Source organism: Sciurus vulgaris (assembly GCF_902686455.1).
Source record: "Sciurus vulgaris genome assembly, chromosome: 14".
NCBI lineage: Eukaryota > Metazoa > Chordata > Mammalia > Rodentia > Sciuridae > Sciurus > Sciurus vulgaris.
Window position 1 is genome coordinate 51254553 of NC_136475.1, and position 27119 is coordinate 51281671.

A 27119-nucleotide genomic window follows, 5' to 3' on the forward strand; every position below is an offset into this window, starting at 1 on the left:
ACTTCTAGAAACCAGGCCTCAGTCTTAAAATGTTGTGGAAATTTGACTTTAGAGAGCTGGGAGGGAGGAGGGAAGAAATGTTTCAGACAGAGTTAAAAACATTTGCTAAGATATTATAAGTGGAAGACAGAAGAAAGGAACAAGTTGTTCTGTGTGACTTCAGTAGATGTGAGAGCAGGCAGGAGTCAAATCAAGAAGGGCCTTGCATGTCATGTTAAAAAATTTGGGTTTCATCCTGAAGATGATGAGAAGTGACATAATCAATTTTCCTTTGTATGAAGTGAAAGATGCCCCATATCAACTTGTAACTTACATATGCAAATCCAAATGAAGTCATGCTCTTTGCTCACAAAAGAATTAAGTGCATGAAACACACCATTTACTTTTAAATTTATTTCTGAATTATAATTTATTAATGAGGTCACATAATTTTACTATACCTAATTAGGACTGGCTTTATTTTCCACTTACCATAGTGCTACAGAGGCAAATTAAGTATGGATTTCATTCTAAAAATAGCCCAGTTCTGTTCATAAACTTAAGTTTTTATCAGACAGTGTAGGAGAGAAAATATCCAAGCTCAAGGAAAAGCTGCAGACATCAAACCAGCCTTAAAAGTCCACTCAGCATTTAGTGTGTTGTTTCAGGCCATTTCTAATTTCTCTCCACACAGTCTATAACTGTAAGTCTTAAAGGACTTTTACTATGTAAGGTCTGTTCTATTTTAGAGCCTGTCCTAAAACTTTTTGGAACACTGGTTTGAAAAACAAAATAGAAATTCAGGCTTTGCAGAAGCTACAAAGAGATTCTGAATATTGACCTTTATTGGCTGAACATTCTCTAACCTTATAAAAAAATTATTGTTGTTGTAGTGACAATTAAATTGTAAAACACTATGGAAATACCAAATATTATTTATCTTAAGTGTTTTGCCTCTTTACAATGTATCAATACTAGAAATTGTACATCAAGTCTAATGGAGAGCTTAATTGCTACCTTCAACTAGTTAAGGCTATAAAATTATATAGCCACTGATAAGTGCCAAGGTTTATCCAGCTGCTAGTTTCCCAATGGAAAATCCCAGAACTTGTTGATTAGAACAAAACTATAGGACTATAAGCCAATTAGAGTTTCATGACACACAGCTTCATCCTTGGGTGACTTTAAAGATGTGGTGGGGAGCAGTTATCGAGAGCCTCAAGTCAGTTGACTTTCCAAAGATAGCAAGTGTGCTTCTACTTCTCTTCTGTAACAAGGATAAATCATAGATCTTGCTGTCCCAAAGGTCAGTTGGAGCCTGTGTTGGCCAAACCTGGGAAAAGGAACTTAAAGAGATAGACATAAGGAGAATCCTGAAGGGGAATCAGTCCTGGTAAGGTAGAGGAGTTAAAGGAAAGCTCACAGACAAAGACAGACAAGTGACAAGACTGTCTTGCACATAGCAGTGGGCAGCCTGGCTGATGTGGAGGGCACGTGAGATACAGTGGTGACTTGGAGCCCAAGGAGAGACTACAGTGAAGGTTCAGACCAATCACACAGCACCATCTGCATTTTATTAACATATACACACAGTCACAGACAGTTCTTGGATGCCTGAGAGCCTCTCAGCAACACAGCCTCACTAAGAAGGTGAAGATCCAGGGGCAGTCCTACCAAGTCCCTGAGGGTCTCACTGGAGAGCCACGACCCTGGGCCAGAGGAGAAGCACCCTCAAACCATTCCCCAAGAAGCAGCGCCCATGGCCTCCAGACCAGTAGAAGGGAGTCTTCTACTGGCAGCAATCAGAGCTGTCCAGTTGGAAGAATGATCCCAAGTGTGATCAAAACTGAATGTAAATTGAATGTAAAGTAGGAAGAAGAAAGAAGCCAGAAATGCAGGATGGAGACAGATAAGTCGAAAGACAATACAGGAGTCAGTGTGGTTACCTGCTAATTTGTTATACTCTCACCATTAGCCTGAAGCCTTTCCTCAGGCTTTAAGTTCTTTCATTTTTTCCTGCTAATTCTCTCTGTTACACCCTTAATATGGGAACAAGAGACAATCATATATGCATATATAATTTACCTATAGCTATAATGAAAGCATTTGGAAGGGGTTGTTTGATGTTCAAAGAAACCAGAATTAACTTTCCAAAATAATACTTTTCTAATATGCCATGATTTTACTCTATTACTAGAAAAGCATTTAAAAAAACAAAAACTGGCTCCTGATTAAACTCTCCTATGTGATGTGACTGCAAGGATGCTCCATTAAGTACAGGCACAGGTGCTGTAGATTACCATTGTGTTTGCAACCTGCTTATTTGAGACGTCTGGCATACAGTGAATCCAATCCATTCATCTTAGACTCTAACTCTGAGCCTTTCCTTAGAACAAATGGCCAGAAATCCTTATCCTAACTTTTATGTCATTATTATGGTGACATTTGAAAATATACCCCATTTGTTCTCTAGTTCTGAGATGATTTCATTATTGCCTTGAAAGATGGTGACTATAATGTCCTATTCTACGGGATCATGTCTTTTTCATAGCTAGAACTTGCTCACCCATTAGTTCTTTCTTGGATTTATACATAATCTCTAACCAGAGCTCTAGTTAATGCCATGCTTGCTAAGCAGTCTTTATAAACATTAGCACTCCATTGCCATAACAGGGTCCTGCAGTCATGAACAGTCCTTTCCCATCACAAAACATTTTGAAATTCAAAATATGCTAGATTTGTTTTGTTTTGCCAGATCCTTTGTGTTTGAATATTTGCAATTTCCGTAATGAGATATAGCTTCAAGAAAGAAAGACTGACTGCCTGCTTTTGTATCCATTTGTCTGGAATATGTCAAAGGAAGGGAAAGTCATGCAATGCTATGATGTTCTTCCTGACTGGATTTTGGTCCTGATGGATCCTATTCAAAACATGACAATAAGCAAGGAAACCAAGAAAAGATGCTTAATTATATGCAAATACATGAAATTTCTATTAGAAATCATGAGTTTTTGCAGTTTCTTGATTCCTTCCATCTGTATGCATCAGAAATATCATCCTGATCTATTACCAACTTAGAGCCTTTTCACTCTAAGAGCAATTTATTGAGCACTTTACTAAGGAAGAGGTGTATATTACAGTGGTTAGTCCTCACAATAGCATTATGAATTTGGTATTATCCCTGCTTGATAGATGTGGCAGCGAGACTTGGAAAGGCTAACTAACTTTCCCAGGAGATATAACCAAAGTATATTACTTGGATTTGAGGAGACCTATTTGATTCTAAAACCTATGCTCTTTACACACTTTTTTGTCTTAATGATTTTTCTGCCAGTGAGCTATATAAGAAAAAAAATTATTCTGAAGTTCTCAGACTTTCTAAAAAGATCAAGTTCTCACTCAAATTCTGATTCTTTCTATAATAAATTATACATAAGCATTTATTCTTGTTTTAACAAGACTAGGAAAAAAGCTGGCATAAGCAACTATGGAGAGATATAATCTCAAATAAAATAATTTAGAACTTAAAAATACTGGCAGTGAGAGAATAGCCTGATACCTCTACTTCTGAGAACCATCAAAAGAGATCTGTATTGAAGGTCATTCGCAGGGGACCACCTTACCCCTATCTGGCAGCTTCACAGTCGTCCACATTAACCACATATGTGCCTGAACTCAGAGGTTTTTATTTAGGGTTTCCATGAACAAATTATTACATTTCTAGGGAAAAATTATCCTAGCCTGATTTTAAAATTAACAATATGAATTGCTCAATGTTTCCATTTTCTTCCAAAATGAAAACTTGGAATGTGTCTCCATGGATGTGCTGCACACAGTAACTATGTAAAGTACACATAAAAGAGGTCTGAGAATGCAGGGTTTCTTTTCCCCATTGGTGTTTATTCATGCCAAGAAATTCTCCTGAAGACTGGCTTAGCTTGGCATCTGCCTTTAAGCATATCAACTGTATCGCTGGCACAGGTCCATATGCCTTTGTACCCTACCGACTTAGAAACCACATACAGGGCATGTTTCCCCACGAGACTTGTTTCAATTTACATTGCCAAACAGACATTAAGCTGCTCCAAATTCCTGACAAGTATGTAACTTTACAGGTACACAGTAGTTCATTTAAACATTGAAGTGAACTTTCTATTTGTCCCACTCAGCTAACAGAACCATTTAATCTGTGGTCCAGGAAGGTGAGTCCATTTTTAGACTTTGCTTTGATCCTGCAGATTAGAGGACAGAAGTTTGCCAAAAAATGAAAAAGGCAGGAAGAGGAAATAGAGACCTGTGACCCAGGTCCCATGAATGCAAGAGCATGTTATTCAGATTTCCCAGGATTGTACATTGTCAGTTAAGAGGGGAAGAGAGATTAGAGCTAGAAAATGAACGCTTTTTAAAATAGCACTTGGGAATTCATCAAAGTAACCTTTAATTCAGATTCTTAAAACTGAAAGAGATCTCAGAGACTATATAGTCCAACCTTACTGTGGAAATGTTACATAAAATGCCCCAGTCTCATTTAAAAGCCCAAAGACTTTTCTCAGATATACCTAGACTTGTAATACTCATAGGTCCATCATTTTATTGAACAATATTTTCTTTGATCCCATCAGGGTTAGGCCTTCCTTCAACAAATACTCAGGAGTTGTTTGAATGCTCTTCTCTCACAATACTGAAGGTATTTTAACACAGAGAGGGGGGAAAATATCTCAGTCTTTGCCAACACAGTTTATTAGCAAATTAAATTTAAGTATGCATGATATTCATGGGTAACAACTTGGAGAAAATGCTAACTATAGTATGAATTTGGAATGAAAACAAGAAGTCTGATCTTTCTTGGTTAATGGTACTTTATCAAAGATCTGGGCACAAGCTGATAGTTGCTTACATTTAACATTTTAATCCCTGAGTAAACATGATGAAGAGTGAACAGTCTTCCTCCCTGAAAAATCCTAATACAGGACAAGGAATAAACAAGTTAAAGACTTCTCAATTGCTTTGCTGCTCAAGGAGAAAGGAGGGAAGAAATAGCCATTTTAAAAAATAGATATTTTAGTTGTACATGGACACAATAACTTTAATTTTTTTTTAAATGTGATGCTGAAGATCCAACCCAGTGCCTCACACATACTAGGCAAGTGCTCTACGACTGAGCCACAACCCCCAACCACTTTAAAGATGAAATCTTTTCTTGCTTCATTTTATCATCAAGCAAATTTTTCAGGTGTTAAAGGATACATTATAAAAGTGTTAAAGTTAACTTCACAACTATACAATGATAGACGTATGTGTACTATATATCAAATGAAAGTATAGATATTCCATTTTCTTAAGTCCTCTCAATTTTCTGTATTAGGGTAGATGCGGCAGCTGTTTTTCCATTTTTTTTTTATTATCAACATTATCAAGTTTAGAGAAAAGTTAATTGTACAGTAACAGTGAACATTGAACCCCAACATCCAGGTTAAAACTTCATTTGCACACTGCCGCATTGGCCTGCAGCACCTTAACACCATTCTTAAACACAGACAACTAACCAAATTTCCACCCACTGCTAGACTTCACCTTGCACTATTTGCATATGTTCAGAGATAGGAAGCACATTACTGCCTAATACATTCAAACAACTAGTATACTTTTGCTTACATGGAACTAAAATTTACTTTCCTTGCATTTCTACTCATTTATTCTAGTTCCACCTTTTGGGAATACATGATGGAGAGTCTCTTCCCTCTTTTCTAAGCAGCCCTTCAAAACCCTGAAGTTCACTCTTAGAGCCAATTATGACTCTTGTAGAATGAAAAAGGGAGAAAGATAGGAGCAAGGGAGGGTCTCTAGGCCTTCTTATGTACTGGCATTTGTTCCCACAAATTTTGGTACGTAATATTTTCATTTTCATTCAGTTTCTCCTATTCTCCGATTTGGATTTGGCCATGTTCTTTAAGTCATGGATTGTCTCAAAGTGTTTGCCTTCTTTTCTAAAACAAGGGCTGTTTTTTCCTGTAATTTTGTTGCTGTCATTGCTGTTTTTGTCATTGTTTTGTTTTTATCTTATTTGCACACTAGAGAACATAGTTTGTATGTTGCAGTTTACTTAGACTTGCCTTAAGGCTAACATACAGCCATGTTCTTTCTTCAGTATTTTTATTGGTGCATTATAATTATACACAATGATGGGATTCATTGCTAGATATTCATAGATGCACATGACATAACAACATAGTTTGGTTGATATTCTTCCCCAGTATTTCCCCTTTCCCTTCCCTACTCCCTTTCTGTATTATATTGGCCTCCCTTCTGTTTTTCTCAAGATCCTCTTTCTTTTCTCTTTCCTCTCTAGCTTCCATATATGAGAAAAAACACATGGCCCTTGACTTTATGAGTGTGTTTAGCCATTTCCTTTAATGTTGCCTCAATCCTTAGAAAGGTTATGTATTCCATATAATTTTATACATATATATGTGTGTGTATATATATATATCAACTAGTTCAAAGTTTTTATTCATGATAATTATATTTTCACTTCATTTCTGAAAATGTAGGCTTATTTTCTCAGTTCCTGGGAGAAATGTGTTAAAATCTCACCAAAATTGTGTTTTGTCTACTCTTCTCTTTAACTGAATCCACTTTTGCTTTATCTATATTAAGACGATGTGATTAAATGCATTGAAATTTAGAATTTCTACATTTTCCTGGTGAACTCAAATTTTCATTATTATGTGGTACTCCTTTTATTCTTTAATGATCTTTATTCCTGTGAAGTCAACTTTGATATTAAAATTGCTGAGCTAACTTTCTTTTATTTAGTGTTGCATGGTATGTTTTCCAACTATTTTAATTTCTGTGTCCCTGTATTTAAATAATATCTCTTGAAACAGCATATTTGGGTTTCGTTTTAATTAGTCTGACAATTTGAGGGGGTTTCAGAGAGTATTTAGTTCACTTATTTTTAATGCAACTGCTGACATGTTTAAGCTTAAAACTACCATTCTCTATTTGCCTTCTATTAGTCCTACACATTTGCTTCCTTTTTTTTTCCCTTTCTTACCTTCTTTGTAAATTGATAAAATATTTTGTATGATTCCATTTTCCCTTCTGTTACCTTTGTAGTTTTACATTCTTGTACTCTTTCTTTAATGTTTTTCCTGGGGATTACTTGAATGTTCTTCCATGACTTATCAAGATCTAAAATAAATTAGAAGTTTTAAACCTTGCTGGACAATGTGAAGACCTTAAAATATGTAAACTTCATTTACCTTCTCGTCAATCTATATGCTTTTATTCTCATGTATTTCAATTCTAAATATTTTATAAATCTCCAAATATGAATCACCTACTAGTATTGTTTTGCATAGTGGGTATTCATTTAGATTTACGCACATTTATCCTTTACTCTTCTCATTATTGTGCTGAAGTTTTATACCAAAAAAAGGAAAATAAAAGAATTTAGTGCCAATTTAGTGAATCCATCTGCAGCCACCCTTCATCCTACCTCTTTGCTTCATTTGGAATTCAGAAAAACATTTGGGGAACATAGTGCAGAAATAACATAAGTAAGATGTGATGAAATGGGCGGGAAAATTCACACAAGAGGGCAACATGCTCTGGAGGCGAGAGGCACAAAGACATACTTTATTGAAAAAGCTTTAGGCAGTTAATGAGTTGGAGAAGTATTGCCAAGTTACACTCACCAAATTTAGTAGTATGCCTCAATTTAGTGGGCATAAAAGCTGCTTATTGTTGAATGAACAAATATAATGTAATTGGTCTCATATAATTAGGAGGTCACCAAGCCATGCTTGTTATAATTGGCATTGCCATAGCCAGGGGCTTTTGTGACCTCAAGTGATGATTTGCCTGAAGGAGTAAGCCAGGAATGTGTATGCTTTGGGCTAGGGAGACTGTCTAAGCTGGCTGTAAAGCCTAAGGAAGGAGGCCAAGAATCAAATCACAGTGCTCACACAGGGCCTGGTGCTCAGTTGAATGTAGTCCTTCTCCATTCAGTTCATCAGTCTCCAGGGTTTGATATGGGACCAAGGAGGCAGAGAATGGGGGAGAGGTAAGGTGAAATGGTGAGGCTTCAGGGAAACACAATTGAAATGTCGATGCAAAGGCATCCCATAATAAGGTGAGGTCATAATTCCTCCCAAGCTTATTCAGTTTAAAGCAGAACCCCAGCCTGTATAAAATGATCCTGAACATTCACACAGAGGGGCTTTAATTCCTAGTACTGAGCCACCCTGGAGCAAAAACTGATAGCACTTCTTGTTTCAAAATACAGTCTCATTACAGGTTACAGATGATTGGTTGTAACGTCCCAAATTCCCGGCTATCTCTCCCCAACCAGTTTTTGATTGGGGAGAAGAAGAAGAAGAAGAAGAAAAAAAGGAGAGTTTAGCTGGGTATGACATATTCACTGAGATGCCAGAAAATAACCACAGATACAAAACAAGCATTTATCCATAGAAAACATTGTTTCCTTAAGGTTCCAAAAGCAGTAATCTTCACTTTGCAAATATGTGAAAGAAGCTAAAAAGAATCAGCATGAAAGCCTTTGTTTTCTTGCTTGTTCTGTTTCAGCCTATGACTGATTGGTTCATTTGGTTGTGTGCAGTACAGATGAGTCACAGATTGATCATTCACACACACCAGTTGGTTTCCTTCCCACATTTATGAATGATATGTTTAACCTCATCCAGTCATCTTACAAGTGAAAGCTATTATCCACAGAGGAAACTAGAGGAGGGAGGGTCCATTTTCAATGCAAATTCTTCATCATTTCTTAAACAGCAACTCTGGTATATGTAGCATGATGTTTCCATGTGGAAACTGCATATTGCAAGATTCTAATAAAACACAGTGCAGTGCCAAGGACTGCCAGGACACTTGATTTGTCACTCTCTAAAACAAAAAAAAAAAAAATGAACTATAAAGGAGGTTGATATTTGTTGACTTTGGTGATATTTTTGTTTATCATTCGAAGCACAACAAATTATTAACAATATGTTTCGCCAGAACTGATAACAATCTAGAACTATAAATCTACTGCTGGCCATCGACAAAGACAATTCTCTTCTGTTACTTAATATCAGTATTTATTTTCTCCATTAGAACTGCTTAGCTTGGGTGAATTCTAGCTGATAATTTCAGAAGGGCGAAAAGCTAACTAGAACTGGGCATTTGGCCCAGATGAATCTGATTCCAATGCTGTGAAGGAAGCAGCAAGGGAACTAGAAGGTCTTTGACAAAAATTGTTGATAATTGGCTAAGGACTGGGAAGGGAAACAGAAAACTTGGAGCATTATGAATGTTATTCTAAGTAAAAGAAAGATGCAAGGGGGGAATCAAGGTGCTACAAGATTAGGGACCCTCTCTTTGATGCTGAGAAAGTTAAAAGCCATATGGCTACAGGAAAATCTCTGCTATCTAGTACTCCTAGGAAGTAAGTCTTTCTGAAGACTTAAACTGCAGAACCAAACTGGAAATCTTGGGTTCAAACCTCTGCTTTGTGTGACCTTCGGCAGGTTATCTCACAGAACCTGCATTTCAGTAACCTCCTCCTTCCTCATCTGTTAATTGTGGATGATGCAATCACCTTTTCCACAGGACTGGGTTTTTTAAATCTGACTCCCTCATCAAATAATGGATCTTTTCATGCTGCAAAGCATTTATCCATTTCCTACCAATTAATTTTAGAATTTTAATGAATTATAAATGAAGCTATATAAAATATTATATACTTTATTATGATGATTTCAGTCAACATAAGTTAGTGCCTTGATTACTCAGGTTATAATTATCAATTGCCATTAATAAATAGGGCAATAATAAAACAACACCACCCTTAGCTCTGCTAAACTGGTTCCTACCTACCAGGATTAAATTGAAAAATAAAACGAATATTCCAAGTTACTATAAGACCTTTATCTAGTAAGTCCCTTTTATTTTATTTAGAAAGGTTTATTGATAACTGTATCACATAGCTATAACAATAAAAATCATTTCAATCCCCTTCCTTCTGTTTCAGGGCACACCCATAACTAGTCTATAGTGGCTTATTCAAATGTACTTCTGAATTATTTCTTAAACCTAAAACAGCACAAATTAGAACAGTCTAAATAGCACTCAACAGCATTCAAACTGCAGATACTTTTTGCCCATAAAAACACACTGAAGTGACTCCATGTCGTGGTAAGTTATCAAATTATGGAAAGAACATTGCAGAGATTAAAATGTTGCATAAGAGAAAGAAAGCAGTATGAGTCAGGGGTTTGGGAAATATGAGTCAGACTGAAAGGAGGGAGCCAAAAACAGAGAGAAAGAAGGCTTATACAGGAGCTTAATGGACACCACAGTGATGCGGACACCATTGCTTCCATTAGCTTGGAGAGACCAAATATGTGGATCCATCAACTGAGGGCCAGTGTGATAAAGAAGCTAAAAGTGACAGCTGAGCAAAGATTAGTCTGGACTATTTAAAGCAACTAAGGTTGCCAAAGTCAGCAAGAGAGGGACCCACAAATAGTATAAATCACTAGAAGGGAGACCATGGGCACATTTTTGAAAAATGAGGGAATCACCAAATATTGCCATTAGCTATTCATAATATAATATAATGAGGAAATATGTTGTGATATTTTAGGAAGCACATTCCATTATTTTATTCTTTGGTAATGTTAACATTAGGCTATGACTACGTAGTTCAGGGCTGCTTGCTATGCTGTTCAATCTAAACTCTCTGATCCCACTTTTATGGCCCTGAATTTTGTTCATGACTTGAACCTGCTTGTTCATGAGCAACTTCTGCCAGGCACTGTACCAGGCTCCTTACACACAGTACCTCTAACTGTGCTGACTTCAGCTCCTTCCATTCTCCTCATGCAAAGCAATTCGGTCTTATTACTGTTTTCCAATGTGACTGGCCTTCTCCTTAGAAACAAACTTATTTTCCTGCTAATCCTCATATCTCACCTTCTTCAAAATGCAACTCAGAGCCCACCTCCTCTGGCAAGCCTCCTGCAGCTGCTGACCTCTGATACTGCTTCATGCCTCGTGGACTCTGCACTTCTGTACTCGATTACTTTACATTATTCCCACTAACTGATACCTTGTTGATTTTGCTGCATTTCTCAGATCTTGCCTATTACACTCTTACAAATTTTAGTTCCATGAGATAAGCACTGACCCTACTTTCCTTAAACTCTAGGCATCAATTCCCAGCAAACAATAGTGACTCATCAATTTATTGAACAAATACTTACTGAAAGTTCACTATATTCCATGCACTATCCTAGGCTAAGAGAACAGAAAGAAGTCAGATTCCATCCTCAAAGAGTTTGACTCCAGGGCCCAGGCATATACTGACTGTCTGAAAATCCAAGTAAGCTTAACTGTGGAGAATAAATGATAGATAATTTAAAAACACAACACAAACTCCTCTCCCCAGAGTATCTGTTCCTTCATTGTTAGGAAGATTTTGACAGACTTGAATAGTTTCCCTGATGAATAAAGCATTGTTCTTGTCTATTCAGACAGGCCCCCAGTATAGGCATAGGAAATGGATTTTTTTTAATTTTAATTAAAAATCATAAATTTACATAGGGCAATGTTGTTTGATTCATTTTGTTATTTTTTTCCCTTCCCCCCTCCCCTCCCACCCCTCTTTTCCCTCTATACAGTCCTTTCTTCCTCATTCTTACCACCCTCCTTATCCCTAACCTTAAACCTAAACCTAACCCTAACCCTAACACTAACCCCTCCTACCCCCCCCCCGTATGTCCTCATCCGCTTATCAGCGAGATCATTCGTCCTTTAGTTTTTTGAGATTGGCTTATCTCACTTAGCATGATATCCTCCAATTTCATCCATTTGCCTGCGAATGCCATAATTTTATCATTCTTCATGGCGGAGTAATATTCCATTGTATATATATATGCCACAGTTTCTTTATCCATTCATCAACTGAAGGGCATCTAGGTTGGTTCCTCAATCTGGCTATAGTGAATTGAGCAGCTATGAACATTGATGTGGCTGTATCTCTGTAGTATGCTGATTTTAAGTCCTTTGGGTATAGGCCAAGGAGTGGGATAGCTGGGTCAAATGGTGGTTCCATTCCAAGCTTTCTGAGGAATCTCCATACTGCTTTCCAAATGGAAATGGATTTTTGCCTATACACTGCAGAGGTGCCTGCAAAAGGCATTGTTTGTGCTGGCTGAATTCATGATTTTTGAATCACATTGAATTTTCTGATTAAATAGAAATGCCTACAAGTGGAAAAGACAAACAAGAGAGTTTATCAACATATAATGATTTTGATATGGCTTTGTAGAGCTGTGTAAATGTGCAATAACAGGATCTCAAAGTATAATTGTTCTAAATAATAAAAGTATATTGTCTAAGTAAACTAATAGATATTATAATAGATGAATAGTTCAAAGAAATGCAGTTCATCGGGAGACTTCAGCACTAGATAACCTGCTGAAAGCAAGGAAGAGGATATTTTAAACTAGTCAGAGAAGCCATAAGTGGAAATACAGTTAATAGCTGCTTTCTGGAGCCAGGTATGGTACCACACACCTGTAATCCCAGCAACTCAGGAGTCTGAGACAGAAGGATTGCAAGTTTGAGGTCATCCTGGGCAATTTCAAGACCCTGTCTAAAAATAACAAACTAAAAAGACTGAGGATGTAGCTCAGTGGTAAAACGCCCCAGGGTTCAATCCCTAGAAAATAATACTAATACAAATAATAATAATAATAATAAATTTTTAAATTTTTTTTAAAAGCCTGCTTTCCTGGTCACAGAGATTACTTTTTTGATGATTTTGTAAGTCCAGGTAAGTAGAAAGTATAATCACCAGTCAATGTTAGGTAAGGCCAATCCTACTGCAGTAGGATTTTGCTTGTTTCATTTTATTTTTTGGTACTGGGGATTGAATCAGGGGTACTTTACCACTAAGCTATGCCCTCAACCCCCTTTTAAATTTTTTGTTTGTTTGTTTCAAGACAGAGTCTAAGTTACTGAGGCTGATCTCTGATTTGTGATCCTCCTGCCTCAACCTCCTGAGCTGCTGGGATTATAGGAGTGCACCACCACTATACCAGTTTTGCTTGGCTTTTGAAAAAGAAAAGACCATAGTGAGAGTAACAGTAGTGGTATTTCAGGATTGTTTGTTTTTATTAAATTACTTTAACTTTTGTTTGTTTCTATTAAATAACGCTTCTTGGGAACTAAATTGACATTATAGTTGAAGAATAGCACAGGTTGCTGTATTTAAAACCTGTGTAACGATGCATTAATCCCACTGGACATGTTAGCCTTTTTATCAAAGAGAGTTAGAAATGAACAATGTGAAAATAGGAAGGAAATTGTAGGACATTCAGGAATGCAGTGGGGTGGAGGCAGTTTGCAGAGATGTCTCAAAAAAAAAAAAGCCTCAGTCACTGGTGAGACCTTCCTTAGAAATGCAGCAGCAGCCCATGTCCTTGATCTTCTGCCAGAGAATGCCGAGGAAATCTGCCACATCTGAATCTAACATTGCCATATCTCTCAGGGCTGTTATCACTGCAAATGCTGGCAAATGTTCTTGACATAAAACAATAGGAATTCTGCTGTCATTTCTGCATTAACCAGTCATAAAACTCTGAAGAAACCCCAGTAGAAAGATTTTCATCAAGTGCATATGAGAAAATAATAAAAGACACAAAAAGGAGTAGATAAATCTCACGGCAAGATTGTTGAACCATTGCATTGTACCCAAAAAGCATAGTTTGCAATCACTGATTTGAAACTAACAATAATAGTAATAGTACTAATAAATTTCAAAACAAAACCAGAAACATACCAAGAAAAGCTAAAACATTATAACCAGGTTCAAAGAATTACATAAGTAGATGCTTTCATTGGTTATTATCTAACAGTCATACACCACTCAAGTATTCTTCACCTCCTGTCCCTCTTTCTTGTGGAAAGAGTCTCTGTTATCATTTCCATGCTCAGCTAAGTGAAGCTGTTATCTGAGGACAAACCTCTTACAACCAGATCTCCCTACATTATGACACTGCATAGTGTTTAAATGCAACAATGCACCTTGAAAATATGGAAAAACAAAAGGCAAAAACACAACCACTCTCTAAGCTTCTGAAAGGGAGAGCAGAGATTGAGAAAACTCAGATGATTGGCGATTTTTTTAAACAATTGATACTTGGTCCACTATTTCTACTAAAGCACCCCCAGGTCTACCACAGTAATGATTTAAGACCCCCTTATTCTCAGTTTTCATGCAAAATGTGTTATCTCAGAATTACATGTCATTATGATACTCTTAATGACACTTAGAGTCTTCAGTTGGAGAATGTGATAATTGTGTGATGCTTTTATTTGTTCTGTTTAACTTCATGATATGGGAGTTTTGAATGAATACAAAGATGATATATATATTAAAGGTGATATATTATAATATAGTATATATGGCAAAATTGAATTCACTTATAAATGACTGTAAACCTGACTATACATACACAATTTTACATCACATTTTCATCTGAAACCAATTCCCTAAGCTATTTTCTTATGTACAGCTGAGTTGTTTGTCTTTTGTTTTTGTTTTTGTTGTTTTTTTACTTTTCTAGAACAATGACCTGCTTACTCCTTCAGCAACATTTGGTGAAATAGTCTCAGAAGTAAAATGCTTTGGGAAATTGTATATATTAAACTATACCAGCCTATGTCTTCTAGAGAAATATGATCTGATTGAATCCTTTGCATATTGAATTTGCAATGAAAAATTTATACACAAATGTTACTCTACCATTTGCAAAAAAAAAAAAAAAAAAACAGCAACAGGAGATGAAATGTATAATATGTATAATATTGATTATATCCACTTACTGGGCAGATTTTTTAAAGCCTTATAAATAGAAATCATCTCAAATATAACATATGGGTGGAAAACCCAGGCATCATTTAACTTCTTCAAATTTTAAAACACACTAAACTGCTATATCCTACTAGATGCACCCACCTAGTCCCTGTTTAACAAAAGTATAAACGATCTCCTGCCTACCAGGGGAGTGGCACATGGTGGGTAAAGGGATGAGGATGGAGTGAGTCTTTGGCTGCATGTTCAATGTTTTATTTCTTAACAAAAGCAGCTGAGACAAGCATGGCAAAATGTTAGTGTTTGTTAAACCTGAGTAGTACACACCATTATCAATGAAGTTATTTTCTGAATACTCTGATTTGTAATTCAAAATATTTCCAGTATAACAAAAGTGTAATGCTTTAAGAATAAAGTCAAAATTCAATTTAAGAAAAGCAATGGCAAAATGGAAGAAATGATGACATCTTCACAATCTACTAAAATTCTTCATGTTGTTGTGTCTTGGACAGACATCGACGAGTGCACTGCAGGGACGCACAACTGCAGAGCAGACCAAGTGTGCATCAATTTACGAGGCTCCTTCGCGTGCCAGTGCCCTCCAGGGTATCAGAAGCGAGGAGAGCAGTGTGTGGGTAAGTCCCACGGGGCAGTAAGCAGAGTCCTGTCCTGAGCATCTTCAGGCATTCACAACAGAGTACCCATATCCATTGGAGAATGATAGTAACAACACTTCCTCTTTCACTGACTACCAATCCACTCTCCATCTAACGAGAACAACTAGCCTTAAAGGTTGAGCCTGTACTAACCAGCAAAGTGTTATAGCAGAAGTCTGTGGTGTAAATTGGACCACAAGGGCAATCAAGAAAGTAATTTTAAATGAGGGGGTATCGCACCAACACACTGGTGACGGGGCTTTGGTCACTGCTGCATAGTGCAGCACGGCACACCAGGCAAATGGTGAAGTTCAAACCCCAGCTCTGCCCCACAAGGCATTTTGAGGCATGAGGGAAACTATTAAGTTCTCAGCATCTTTCCTTGTTCAGGTGCCCTGTGGAGACAGCAGTGGTTCCTACCTTAGGAGCTCACGCACAGGAGCACCCACCACAGACTGGCCCTGTGTGGTGCAGCTGTTTGCCTTCATCACACAGAGACCCTCTGTGTTGCCAGCCAGTGCCAGGTGTTGTAAGTGCAAAGCCAAGCATAGTACCTGCTTCCTTGAGGGTCTGAGCCTGTCGGCTCCCTGAGGGCAAGAGCAAACTCCTATTCCATTATTCAATCCAAGTTCAGGCTCCTCTAGGAAACCTTCCATGTTTCATCCAACTATAATTAGTCACTCTTTCCTCATCAAACTATGATAAAGTATCCTTTTATAAATCTCCAATCTGTTGCAGACTAATACTTCTGTAAGGTATAATAAAAAATATTGTGGTGTTATCAAATTGCTATTCCTAAACATGTGTTTTCAGTTTCTAGATTGATCCAAATAGTCCATGGATCAGCAGTACTCTGTGTAGCACAGTGCTCCCTCTGCCCCTGGTACGCCTGTCTATTATTGATCTTATTACTCCATGGGGAAACTTGTTTCATGCCTACCTTCCATACTAGACAGATGCAGATTGTATGTCTTGATCAGCTTGTGTCACTGCTGGCTCCAGAGTCCTCAGAGTGTCCACCACAAAGAGGATGCTCTGAGTGCATTTTGAATGAATAGAAGAACTCAGTGTGAGGAGGACAACTGGCAACTAGTGAAGTAAAATAAAGCATTCTGGCTCAACAGGGAGGCCCAGCAGTAGCCCTGAAACTGTAATTGACTCCCTCTGTTCATTTATTTGCATACTGCCTCTCACCACAAGCCAACAAAGAGGACTTATTTTCTCTTAGGAACTGAGAGTGAGGATGTGGGGACAGGCAACCAGCACCAGTTTTCACCCACGAATGTAAGCTGTTGATATTAGGTTGTCAGCACTGAACTCCTCGTGGTCCCTGGCCCAGTTCTGTCTGCCACAGGCTGTTCCTAGATGCCAGGGTTGGTGCCCAGCCCTCAGAGAGCACCCAGGGTTTGCAGCAGCTGAGCCATGGTTTAGGAGAAGAGTGTGGGCAAACTCCACAGACCCCAGAGCTTTGCCTATTGTGTTGATAAAATAAACATTCCAGAAGAAGGAGCTAACCCACCCTACTGCAGGACGAACCTAGTAGAGAGGAGCATATGGGCACAGTCTTTTGTAAGAAAGTAGGAAGAGACCTTCACATCCCAGTCATGTGTCTGCCCCGATATTCCTCTCACCCACAGAATCAAGTCTACATCCCTCAACAGAGCATGAGTCTTCCTCATTCTGATCCTCCTCCAGCTCTTCACATCCTTCCCCACCAAAATAAAATTACACTCCAGTCTTCTTCCACTAATTATATATGTACGTCGTCACAATTCGGTATCCCCACCAAGTTCTTTCCTGCACCAAGAACATTGCCTCCTAGCAAACTCCTATTCCATTATTCAATCCCAGTTCAGAGATACCTCTTCTAGGAAGCCTTCCATGATTCATCCAACTATAATTAGTCACTCCTTCCTCATCAAACTATGATAAAGTATCCTTTTTTAAATCTCCAATCTGTTGCAGACTAATACTTCTGTAAGGTATAATAAAAAAATATTGTGGTGTTGTCAAATTGCTATTCCTAAACATATGTTTTTAGTTTTTGATTGATCCAAATAGTCCATGGATCAGCAGTACTCTGCAGGCCACACTTTGTGTAGCACAGTGTTCCCCCTGTCCCTGGTACACCTGTCTATTATTGATCTTATTACTCCATGGGGAAACTTGTTTCATGCCTATCTTCCATACTAGGCAGATGCAGATTGTATGTCTTGATCATCATCATGAACTTGCAGTGCCAAACACAGTGTTACCATATAATGATGGTTGATGAACGTCCACTGGTTGAGAAGACATGCACCATTTATTTATCAAATAGTTATTGAGGGCTGGCTATGTGCCAGGAACTGTTCTAGTTACTGGCTATAATAGTGAACAAACAGACTATATAAAATCATGACTATTAGAAAGTACCATTTGTACAATTGGCTATCAATACTGGTACCTGCCTATAATACTAGGAAGCACTGTGCTAATAGTTCTCTTAATTAACCTTGAATTTCCATTCATCATTCATTCAAATAATGATTATTGAGCACACACTATGCCAGCCCTAGTTCCACATATTAAGCATTTGGCATGATCAGACAAAAACCCCATTGTTTTTTACCTCAAGGAGAGGATTCAGGTTTTATTTGGCCTACATTATAGTGAGGGAGATAGACAAGAAGCAGATAAACAAAACACAATGTCAAGTGATGTTAAGGGCTACAAGGATATCCAAAGCAGGTTAAAGAAATAGGGCAGAATAAACTATTGTATATATGTGGGAGAATGTGAGGAGGTGACATTGATCAGACAATGCTTTATTTCAACATGCAGGTTAAAGCAAAAGTATTTTGCAGTTTATTAATAATATCTCCCATTTATTTTTACCTGCTATGATCTAGGAACTTTGCCTACATATCATGTAATCCTCTCAGCAATTCTACCATATTTTTGCACTATTACTCACAGAAGAGGAAATGGAAGCTTGAGAATTATGATCAAGCTAGTAATTGCCCGAGTTAAAATTCAAACTCAGGTTCCCTGAAGCCACTTGACCACACTGCCTCTCACATTTTTAAAGTACCCACACAGCCTAGCATTGTTTTGTTTTGTTTACCAAAAGTCAGGGTCAGTATACAGTGTTACATTATACATGCATAATTATCGTTTTAAATGGCACATGCCATATTGGAGTTGTCATTAAGCATAGTCATGAATTAGTGACATTTTTAAATGCTTCTAAGATATTAGTCTTATTCTGCAAGTACTCAGTTGAGCATTTTATGGTTGGGACTATTTGTCTGAGAAGGAGACAGGCTGGAACACTTCATCAGTGTCAGCAGGGTCTTCCCAAGAGGTGACCTGTTGAGCATCCTTTCCTTCCACATTCTTCTATCTGACTCTCACAAAAACTTCCTAAGATACACAGGGCAAGCATTCCTCTCACTGTGTGCAAAAGAAACCCCAAGACCCGAATGTTTCAGCAACTTAGGCCCTGTCACCAGCCACGCATACCCCATAATCCCTTTCTCTTAGTTTCATCCTACATCGCTTAATTCTTTTTTTTACCTCATTTCATTAGATTTTAAGTCCCCACATGGACATTCTCATACGTATGTGAAGTGGTCTTAATTACTTTTTTCTTTTAAGTCTCAGCCCACCTACCCAGGCTTATTTATCACACACTGAGGTATGTAGTCTGTTCTTAACATCTTCTTTAACTGCAAAAAAACACATATACCCTAATTTTAACAACAGAGGGATTTAAAAAAAAAAAAAAAAAAAAAAGGCTCTTCCCTACATAGGTTTTCTAGATAATCTCTGCTGAAAATTTGGTAAGTCAGTAATTTGTCTCTCTGTGTGTATGCTGGTCACCCAGACATAGATGAGTGCTCCGTGCCTCCATATTGCCACCAAAGATGTGTGAACACTCCAGGCTCGTTTTATTGCCAGTGCAGCCCTGGGTTTCAGTTGGCAGCAAACAACTACACCTGTGTAGGTAAGTCTTGGGGAGACTGCCATCCTAACTTATCTCCGTCTTCAAGAAAAAGGAGACCCCATATCAAGGTGCACTGTCTCCAGTCCCTGTCATTCTTTAATGAACTGGTTTCCATCAACTTCCCTTGAGTAATCATTTAATGCTGAAAGGACAATAATTAATCTGTTTCTCAAAACACATCAACATGGGAATGGAAAACTTTTTGAAGCTTGGTTTTCATTCTTCTCTGTAGGTGTATCAATTTTTTTTTTTTTTCAAATTCAAGATCAATTGATAAACACACAACAATTAGTCAGCAGGGTGTGATATAAATGCTAAAGGTGCCAAGGGGGTTACTATAAGTTCAAGTACATAAACTTTCCACTGAAAACGCATCTGATTTTTACTTGCTGCTTCTCCCCCTTCCGAATGCAATGTCACGGCACACAATTATAAGATTGGCATGACATGGAAAGAATCTAGTGCAGGAAAAATGCCTTTTCACAATATTTTCAGTGCCTTAGAGCATTGCAAAACTCTGTATGGGTCTCAAAGGCTTATGTTATAATTGTAATGGAATTTAACAGAAACCATTTAAAAAGTAATAAATAGCACAGATAAATCTTCACTACAGCATGCTGAGAGACCATATCAGTATGAGTGTCTTATAACAATTATTTATAGACTTAGCATTTTGAATCTGAACAACAAAAGAAAATAGATACTGGAATGTTTATTTATTAGAAGCATTAAATTCTTTTGGGAAGATTTATCAAACATCAAACTGTCATACCTAGAAAAAATATTCTGGTATTTCTAAAAGAAGTATATTACAGACCTTTGAAGTTGTTCCAACAAATATGAAACTGAATGGATATTCTCCAATGAGCTTCTGCAGGGCAAAGAATTCAGCTAGGGATTTACTCACTTATCATCAGATGATATAGGTACAAAAGAGCAAAGATGTTTAAAGACATATGTGTATCTAAAACCTTTCCCTTCAGATATAAATGAGTGTGATGCCAGCAACCAATGTGCTCAGCAGTGCTACAACATTCTCGGTTCATTCATCTGTCAGTGTAATCAAGGATATGAGCTAAGCAGTGACAGACTCAACTGTGAAGGTAAAATATTTTTGAAATAATACGCAGTAAGAGTCCACCATTGTCATTCATATTCTTTCTCTGAGTGTACCTGTTGATGAAAACAAATTTTTACTCACAGAAATTCTATTCCAAAATCCAATTCATATAGTTTAACAACATTGGCTTCTTAATATGTTACCAAGAGAAAAATATGTTAATATGTTAAGAAGAGAAAAAACAGAATAACTGGGGAGACTGAGGCAGGAGGATGGAGAGTTCAAAGCCAGCCTCAGCAAAAGTGAGGTGCTAAGCAACTTAGTGAGACCCTGTCTCTTAATAAAATACAAATTAGGGTTGGGGATGTGGCTCAGTGGTCCAGTGGCCCTGAGTTCAATCCCTGGTTCCCAGTACTGGAAAATTGTAAAGGGAAATAAACTGATATTGTTAGAATTTGACCTTAAGCTTTCTATAAAGTCTGATATTTTGTTTAGAGTTCACAATGTTTTTATTCTCTTTAGCTCATCTAAAAAGTATATCGCCAAAGTAGTGACATTAAAACTTTTCAACTCTGTGTCCTTGCTCTTATCTGATTCAACAGACATTGATGAATGCAGAACCTCAAGCTACCTGTGTCAATATCAATGTGTCAATGAACCTGGGAAATTCACATGTATGTGCCCACAGGGATACCAAGTGGTGAGAGGTAGAACATGTCAAGGTAAATTTGTTTTCTTATATGTGAAGTGTTTGGTTTTAACCGGGAAGAACCTGGAGGAAGTTGCAGGATTCTCTACTACAGATTTTCATTTTTCCCACTTTGAGTACATAATTTGAGTTATTTCTGTCCCTATTCATCATGCGTTAATGCACATCTCATGAAGCTGAGACTCCATGTTAGTCTTGACCTTCTTTGGAATTTAGAGTCACAGTTTTTCTTTGTAAAAAATGTAAACAGTTTCAATAAAATGTTAATATCTACTAACTGGCATATACAATCTCTTCCAAGCATCTACCAGAAAAATCAATTATTAAAATGTTTCACCACGAGTTTGAGTTTAAAGCCTCAGTTTAACATGTGAGTTAGAGATAACCTCAATCCAGTCTTAATTCTCTAAAATACCAAGATTATAAATTATGTAGTAATTTAGGTGCTGAGAGAATCATCCTAATATGTATTAAACTGCACTTAGATTCTTCAGGGAAAAAAAACTAGTAAGCCAAAAAATAACTAATGACCTTGTACCTGCTGCAAAATAAATACTTAGGTGGTCTTCACACCTACACCAGATGCGAGAGGCAACCATCTACAATTGTATGATTTTAGAGTCTTTCAGGAGGATTTGAAAATGTACACCCTCTTCCCCCTACCTCCAATGCTGCATGTAGTTTAAAACTTCTTCAACAGGAAAAAGACTGGTAGATAAAACCAAACATGTAGATAATCCTGAGAGAGCTAGTGTCAACACTTAAATTTACACAAAACAGTGAAAGTGTAAAAAAAAAAAAAAAATGACTGAACTTGAGGACAGAAAAATCTATTTGAATTTGGCTGTTTTGCATTCTAACTATACAATATTGAACCAATCAAACTTCTCTAAGTCTCAGCTCTCGCTTTTAGAAAAAGGAGATGGAGAAATGAAACAATATAATGTGAAAATAATTCATAAACTATGAAGTCCATACAATTCAAGGTATTTTTATGGAATTTGCTCAGCAATGTCAGCAACTAATAGTAAGTCTTTTCTAGAGACTTTTAAAATCAGAATTGGAAAGCACACACACAAAGCCAGTAAGCATCTTGTTAAGAAAGGAAAAGATCAAGGAGACACTGGGAAGTCTCAGTCTATATCAAAATATACAGGGAAATAGTAACTCAGAGGAACATCCGTGACCTAGGCTTTTGTAGTATGAAACTAGACTCCAGTCACTAGTTATGTGCATAATCAAAATGTCATTCATTGCATAATGAACATCTTTATAACCTTTTCCAGGTTACTAGAAACTCTGTAAATGTTAATTGTGGGGAAACATTGCATTCCAATGGTCTTACTTACTGAACCCTAACTGAGACTTTTAGAATGAATATTACATGCAGGAAAATGCTAGCCAATGAGATATTTTAACCAATTTCCCTGGAGTCCTTCAAACAAATGTCTGTGTGTTTCTGATCATATATGGAGTTGATATTGAACAAAGACAAAAGCAAATTAATGTACAATAGGATCTTATTTTCCTGATCCATATATCCAGAAACATATCTGTTTTAAGGTGGAAAATGCACTAAAATTACAAATGGGAGTTCATGAGTGTTGTTATATTGAAGATATGTATCTTTGGAATATTTGGTTGAGCCAAAATATTGTTTGTGAAAGAGACTTACATTCTTTTAAAGTATCAAGCAATTGCTTTCCCCTACTAAAACCATCCCTCTTGAGCAAAGTAAAATTCAGAAGGTTTGAATTCTTACCTTCCTGGAAGGGCTTATTCGGGGTATGAAATAACTGTTCTCATTTCCACAGGCTTACAAAAATGAAAACAGTGTGTGTGTGTGTGTGTGTGTGTGTGTGTGTGTGTGTGTGTGTGAAAGCACGCATGTGCATTTTTATCTAAACAGAGACAGAAAAAACATACACGCAGACACGTTCCTCAAATATTTTAATACTGTTAATTTCTGAACCTTCCAGAACGGTTAAACTGTTGATTATGCTAGTCTCTACATTACCAGAAGTAATAACCAAAGTTATAGCATAAAATTTCCTTTTGCTGTTGTTGGATCTGTATAACAAACCAGTCTTCATTTTCCCTCTAGCTAAACAGCACCTTTATTTCTCCAAACGGTAAAAAATGCTGAAAGGGCAGGTCAATTGTGATTTCTTCAGAGAAAGTTAGGTTTTCTGCCTTCAGTCATAGCCAGTCCAAGAAGACACTTCTTGTGGCTGACTCTTGGAAACTGCATAATTTTTCCAGTCCCCTCCTGGATTCCAGATAAGTTTAGCCAGTTGGAAGCCAAAAGAAAAAAAAAAATTTTTTTTTCCAAAAACAAGGCGTGGAATTATTCTTCCTTAGAGAAACCTACAATGGAAAGATGCCTGTCACTATATGAATTTGAATCTGCCACTTACCCCTGCTTTGTTTTTTCTCCATGTCAAAAGGAGATAACATCTTCCTTACCTATCTTCACATAGTTTGTGTGAGGAGCAACAAGGAATTTACAATAGGATTAAAACAAACAGGCAGATTTCAATAATGCAAAGCAGAAAGGAATAAAGGTGGTAAAAGGGGAGCACCAGGTCTGAGAATGCAAAAGAGATCATATCCCAGCTCCCAGCCCATGCCTGACTTGCAGTATGGATTCAGTGGAATGAGTAAATGAATGAATGAAAACAGGGAAGGCATGATTCAGAAAAGGTTTACATTGGATAAAATAGAAATCACATTCAAATGTAAAGGCTTAGGGATGTGGATATTAATTTAATTGTTTCCATGATTATAAATGCAGCGGCTTGCTAAATTGTTTCAAATCTCACCTGGGAGCTCCTAATCTAAAATGAGCCTTTGTCTAGCCTAGCCTACATACAGCTGGGACTCTCCCCTCTGGCTCTTTGGCACCAGTCCCTTCTTCTTCTACACAGTCCTTAAATATCTATGTTCTATCCCTGCCCCCACTGTGAATCAGCATCAGCAATTAGAACAAATTTTTAAAATTTTCTACAAGGTGAAAAACCTCACAGTATCACTTCTGCTGTGCTTTCTTCCTCTGGACTGTGGAAATCACTCTCAGAGAGCCATCTATCCCTCAGCATGCCTGCTTCCTAAAACTACCTTTCTAAATGTTTTCTGTCTCCTAAGCTCCAGAGACAATCAGCTGCCCTCTGCATAGATTTTGCTTGCTGCTTTCTCATCCTGGAAAGCCTTCCCCACCCTAGTAATGAAAAATTTATTTAACTACCATCCTTCAAAGCCAAGCTGAGATGGCTACTTCTTTCTTCAGCCTTCCTTAATCTTTCAGGCAGAATTAATCAATTCCGCTTCAAGTCCTCCTGTGTACTTAATTATCTCCTATTTAATTCCATTTTGTTTTATAAGTAATTGTTCCCAACTAAATTATCATCTCCCTGTGGGCAGGAACTGGTGAGGTGTTTGGTTGGTTGTTTTTTTTTAGTTTTATATAAGTCAAGTCAATGGTTGGCATTTGACTTTGAATTTAAGAGATTGGTACTTGATAAATATATCACAAAATGATACATATTGATCTGTGCAGAATGGCTCAGCTACATCTGTCCTGAATTCAGTGCAATGAATTCAGGTCCCACCCTGTCTTGGGTCTAAAAGCAGTCCAGATTCCTATATACCTCTTCCTTGAAAATCAGAATCTGCCACTTATACAATTTTCTTGATTAATATACTCTTAAACCCTATGTCTGCAGATATCAATGAATGTGAGACTGCCAATGAATGCCGAGAGGATGAAATGTGTTGGAATTATCATGGTGGCTTCCGTTGTTACCCACGAAATCCATGTCAAGATCCCTATATTTTAACATCAGAAAAGTAAGAAACATCAGCTTTTGAAAGTGAGCCTCTTCTGGTCCTCCCCAGCCAAACCAATGAATGCTTTTTTGTTTGTCTCTACAGCCGATGTGTTTGCCCAGTCTCAAATGCTATGTGCAGAGAACTGCCCCAATCCATAGTCTACAAATACATGAGCATCCGCTCTGATAGGACTGTACCATCAGACATCTTCCAGATTCAGGCCACAACTATTTATGCCAATACCATCAATACTTTTCGGATTAAATCTGGAAATGAAAATGGAGAGTTCTACCTAAGGGTAAGTATCGTGTAGCCAACTATTGAGAAAGGTGGAAGTTTGTCGTGTCGTATTCACATGGAAGGAAAACTAACATTTAGAGTTTTGTGTGTAGGCATGTGTGAGGACCTCCAGTGGACCTCATTTCACTTAATCCCCCTGGTAATGCTGTAAGATAGATATTAGTGTTGATTTTTATTTTTTCAGAAGGAAACATGACATGTAGAGAGATTAAGTAAAGCTTCCCTAAAATCACAACCAAACTACAGACTCTAGTAGAGTTGTGTGTAATTGCCAAAACACAAGTCTACAAATCAATGACACATAGAAAAAATAACTTCTGGAGAGTTTTTCAAAAATCATGAATTCCTTATTGCTACATTTGCAAGACAGTTTACATTCACAGCAAAACTAAAACCTGTCAGTCTCAGAAGTGACCTACCTCAGTGCACAGTATGAGTCAACACAAGTACCACTGTCTTCCGGGCAGACAGTGTGGGCTCACCCAGGTCTTTTCTCTGTCTTTTATTGCCTATGAAATCTCATTTCTGAATTCTGCCATTTCTCTCTTCACAATGTCTCCTGGGTTACCTCTGCTCCCAAAGCCCCAGTCTCTCCTTTAAGCTACTTTTTCACCTCCTGAATCTCTCCAGAGCCTTCCAAGCTGATCCCCCTGACTCCAGTGCTTCAGCCTTCCATTCTCCCCTGCAAAGTCTCAGCAAGTTCATTTTAGGTTAAAATCCTGACACATTTTAAATACAGCTCACCACTTCATGTGAACATGATGGCACCCCACCAAGCAGTTTGCAGGGTTACCGTAACTGTTTCAAGCTAAGGATGTTATTCATCCAGTTATGGTTTTTTTCAAAACTCCTTTGGGCACTCTTCCTTTTTAATCAGATTTTAAAGTCAGTATTTCATTTTGAGAATATGAAAGCAAATTGGGAAATTCATCCTTGTGGTAAAGTTTACAGATTTTTAACGTTTACACGTTTATCCTGTTCTTTGATATATTAACTTCCTTTCCAGCTCAAGTAATGTGATTCTCTTTCTTTGCCAGTAAATTAGAAATGATTAATTTCTCATGACCAACTTCTGAAGAGAAAAACCCAACCCAAAATACAATGTACTACTATCATTATTTTTTCTATTAGGAAAAAATAAACTTCTTTAGCATTTGATGTTTTAAATTTGAGATGCACTAGGTATTTGTAAAAAGTTTCCTGTAAATGAGTTTTACCCAGTTCAGATAATACCAATTAAATAATTCTAGCCCAAACAGACAATATTATCAGTAATCCCATGGCAATAATATAGGCTCATCTCAAAATCTTCTTTAAAAATAATTTTCCATTTTGTACTCTTAACCACAATTTTAAAAAATAAAATTTCCTAGTAGAATCAGCTGTTAAATAAAGTTCCAACATGGTTTTTCTCTGCAATAAACAAGACATTTTCAAAGTTATTTTTATTCAGTCTGCCTTTATTGATTTTTCAAATACAAATACAAGTCCTTTTTCTCATGAATAATATAAAATATCACCAATTTTGATAATTCCAGAGTTAAGTCATTTTAAATTGCTTGAATAAAAAGCAATTTTAAATGATAAAATAGACACTTCAAGACTATTTGTCATCACATAATTCAAAAAGTACTTGGATCAAATTCTACAAAATTTCTCACTGAAATTCCACTTATGCAGAGGGTGTTGATGCCTAAGAATCAATCATTAGT

At 37.2% G+C, this 27119-nt stretch overlaps 1 protein-coding gene across 2 annotated transcripts in view; it reads left to right on the top strand.

Annotated features, from left to right (window-relative positions):
• The window catches only part of EFEMP1 (EGF containing fibulin extracellular matrix protein 1), a 55221-nt gene that overhangs the window by 24163 nt on the left and 3939 nt on the right, over nucleotides 1–27119 (top strand). For both annotated transcript variants that reach the window (XM_079110901.1, XM_079110900.1), the window contains 6 exons: nucleotides 15379–15501; nucleotides 19391–19510; nucleotides 20494–20613; nucleotides 21173–21292; nucleotides 25002–25125; nucleotides 25210–25405. In XM_079110901.1, coding sequence (XP_078967027.1) covers nucleotides 15379–15501; nucleotides 19391–19510; nucleotides 20494–20613; nucleotides 21173–21292; nucleotides 25002–25125; nucleotides 25210–25405 — 803 coding nt within the window. The remainder of the gene's footprint in view (nucleotides 1–15378; nucleotides 15502–19390; nucleotides 19511–20493; nucleotides 20614–21172; nucleotides 21293–25001; nucleotides 25126–25209; nucleotides 25406–27119) is intronic.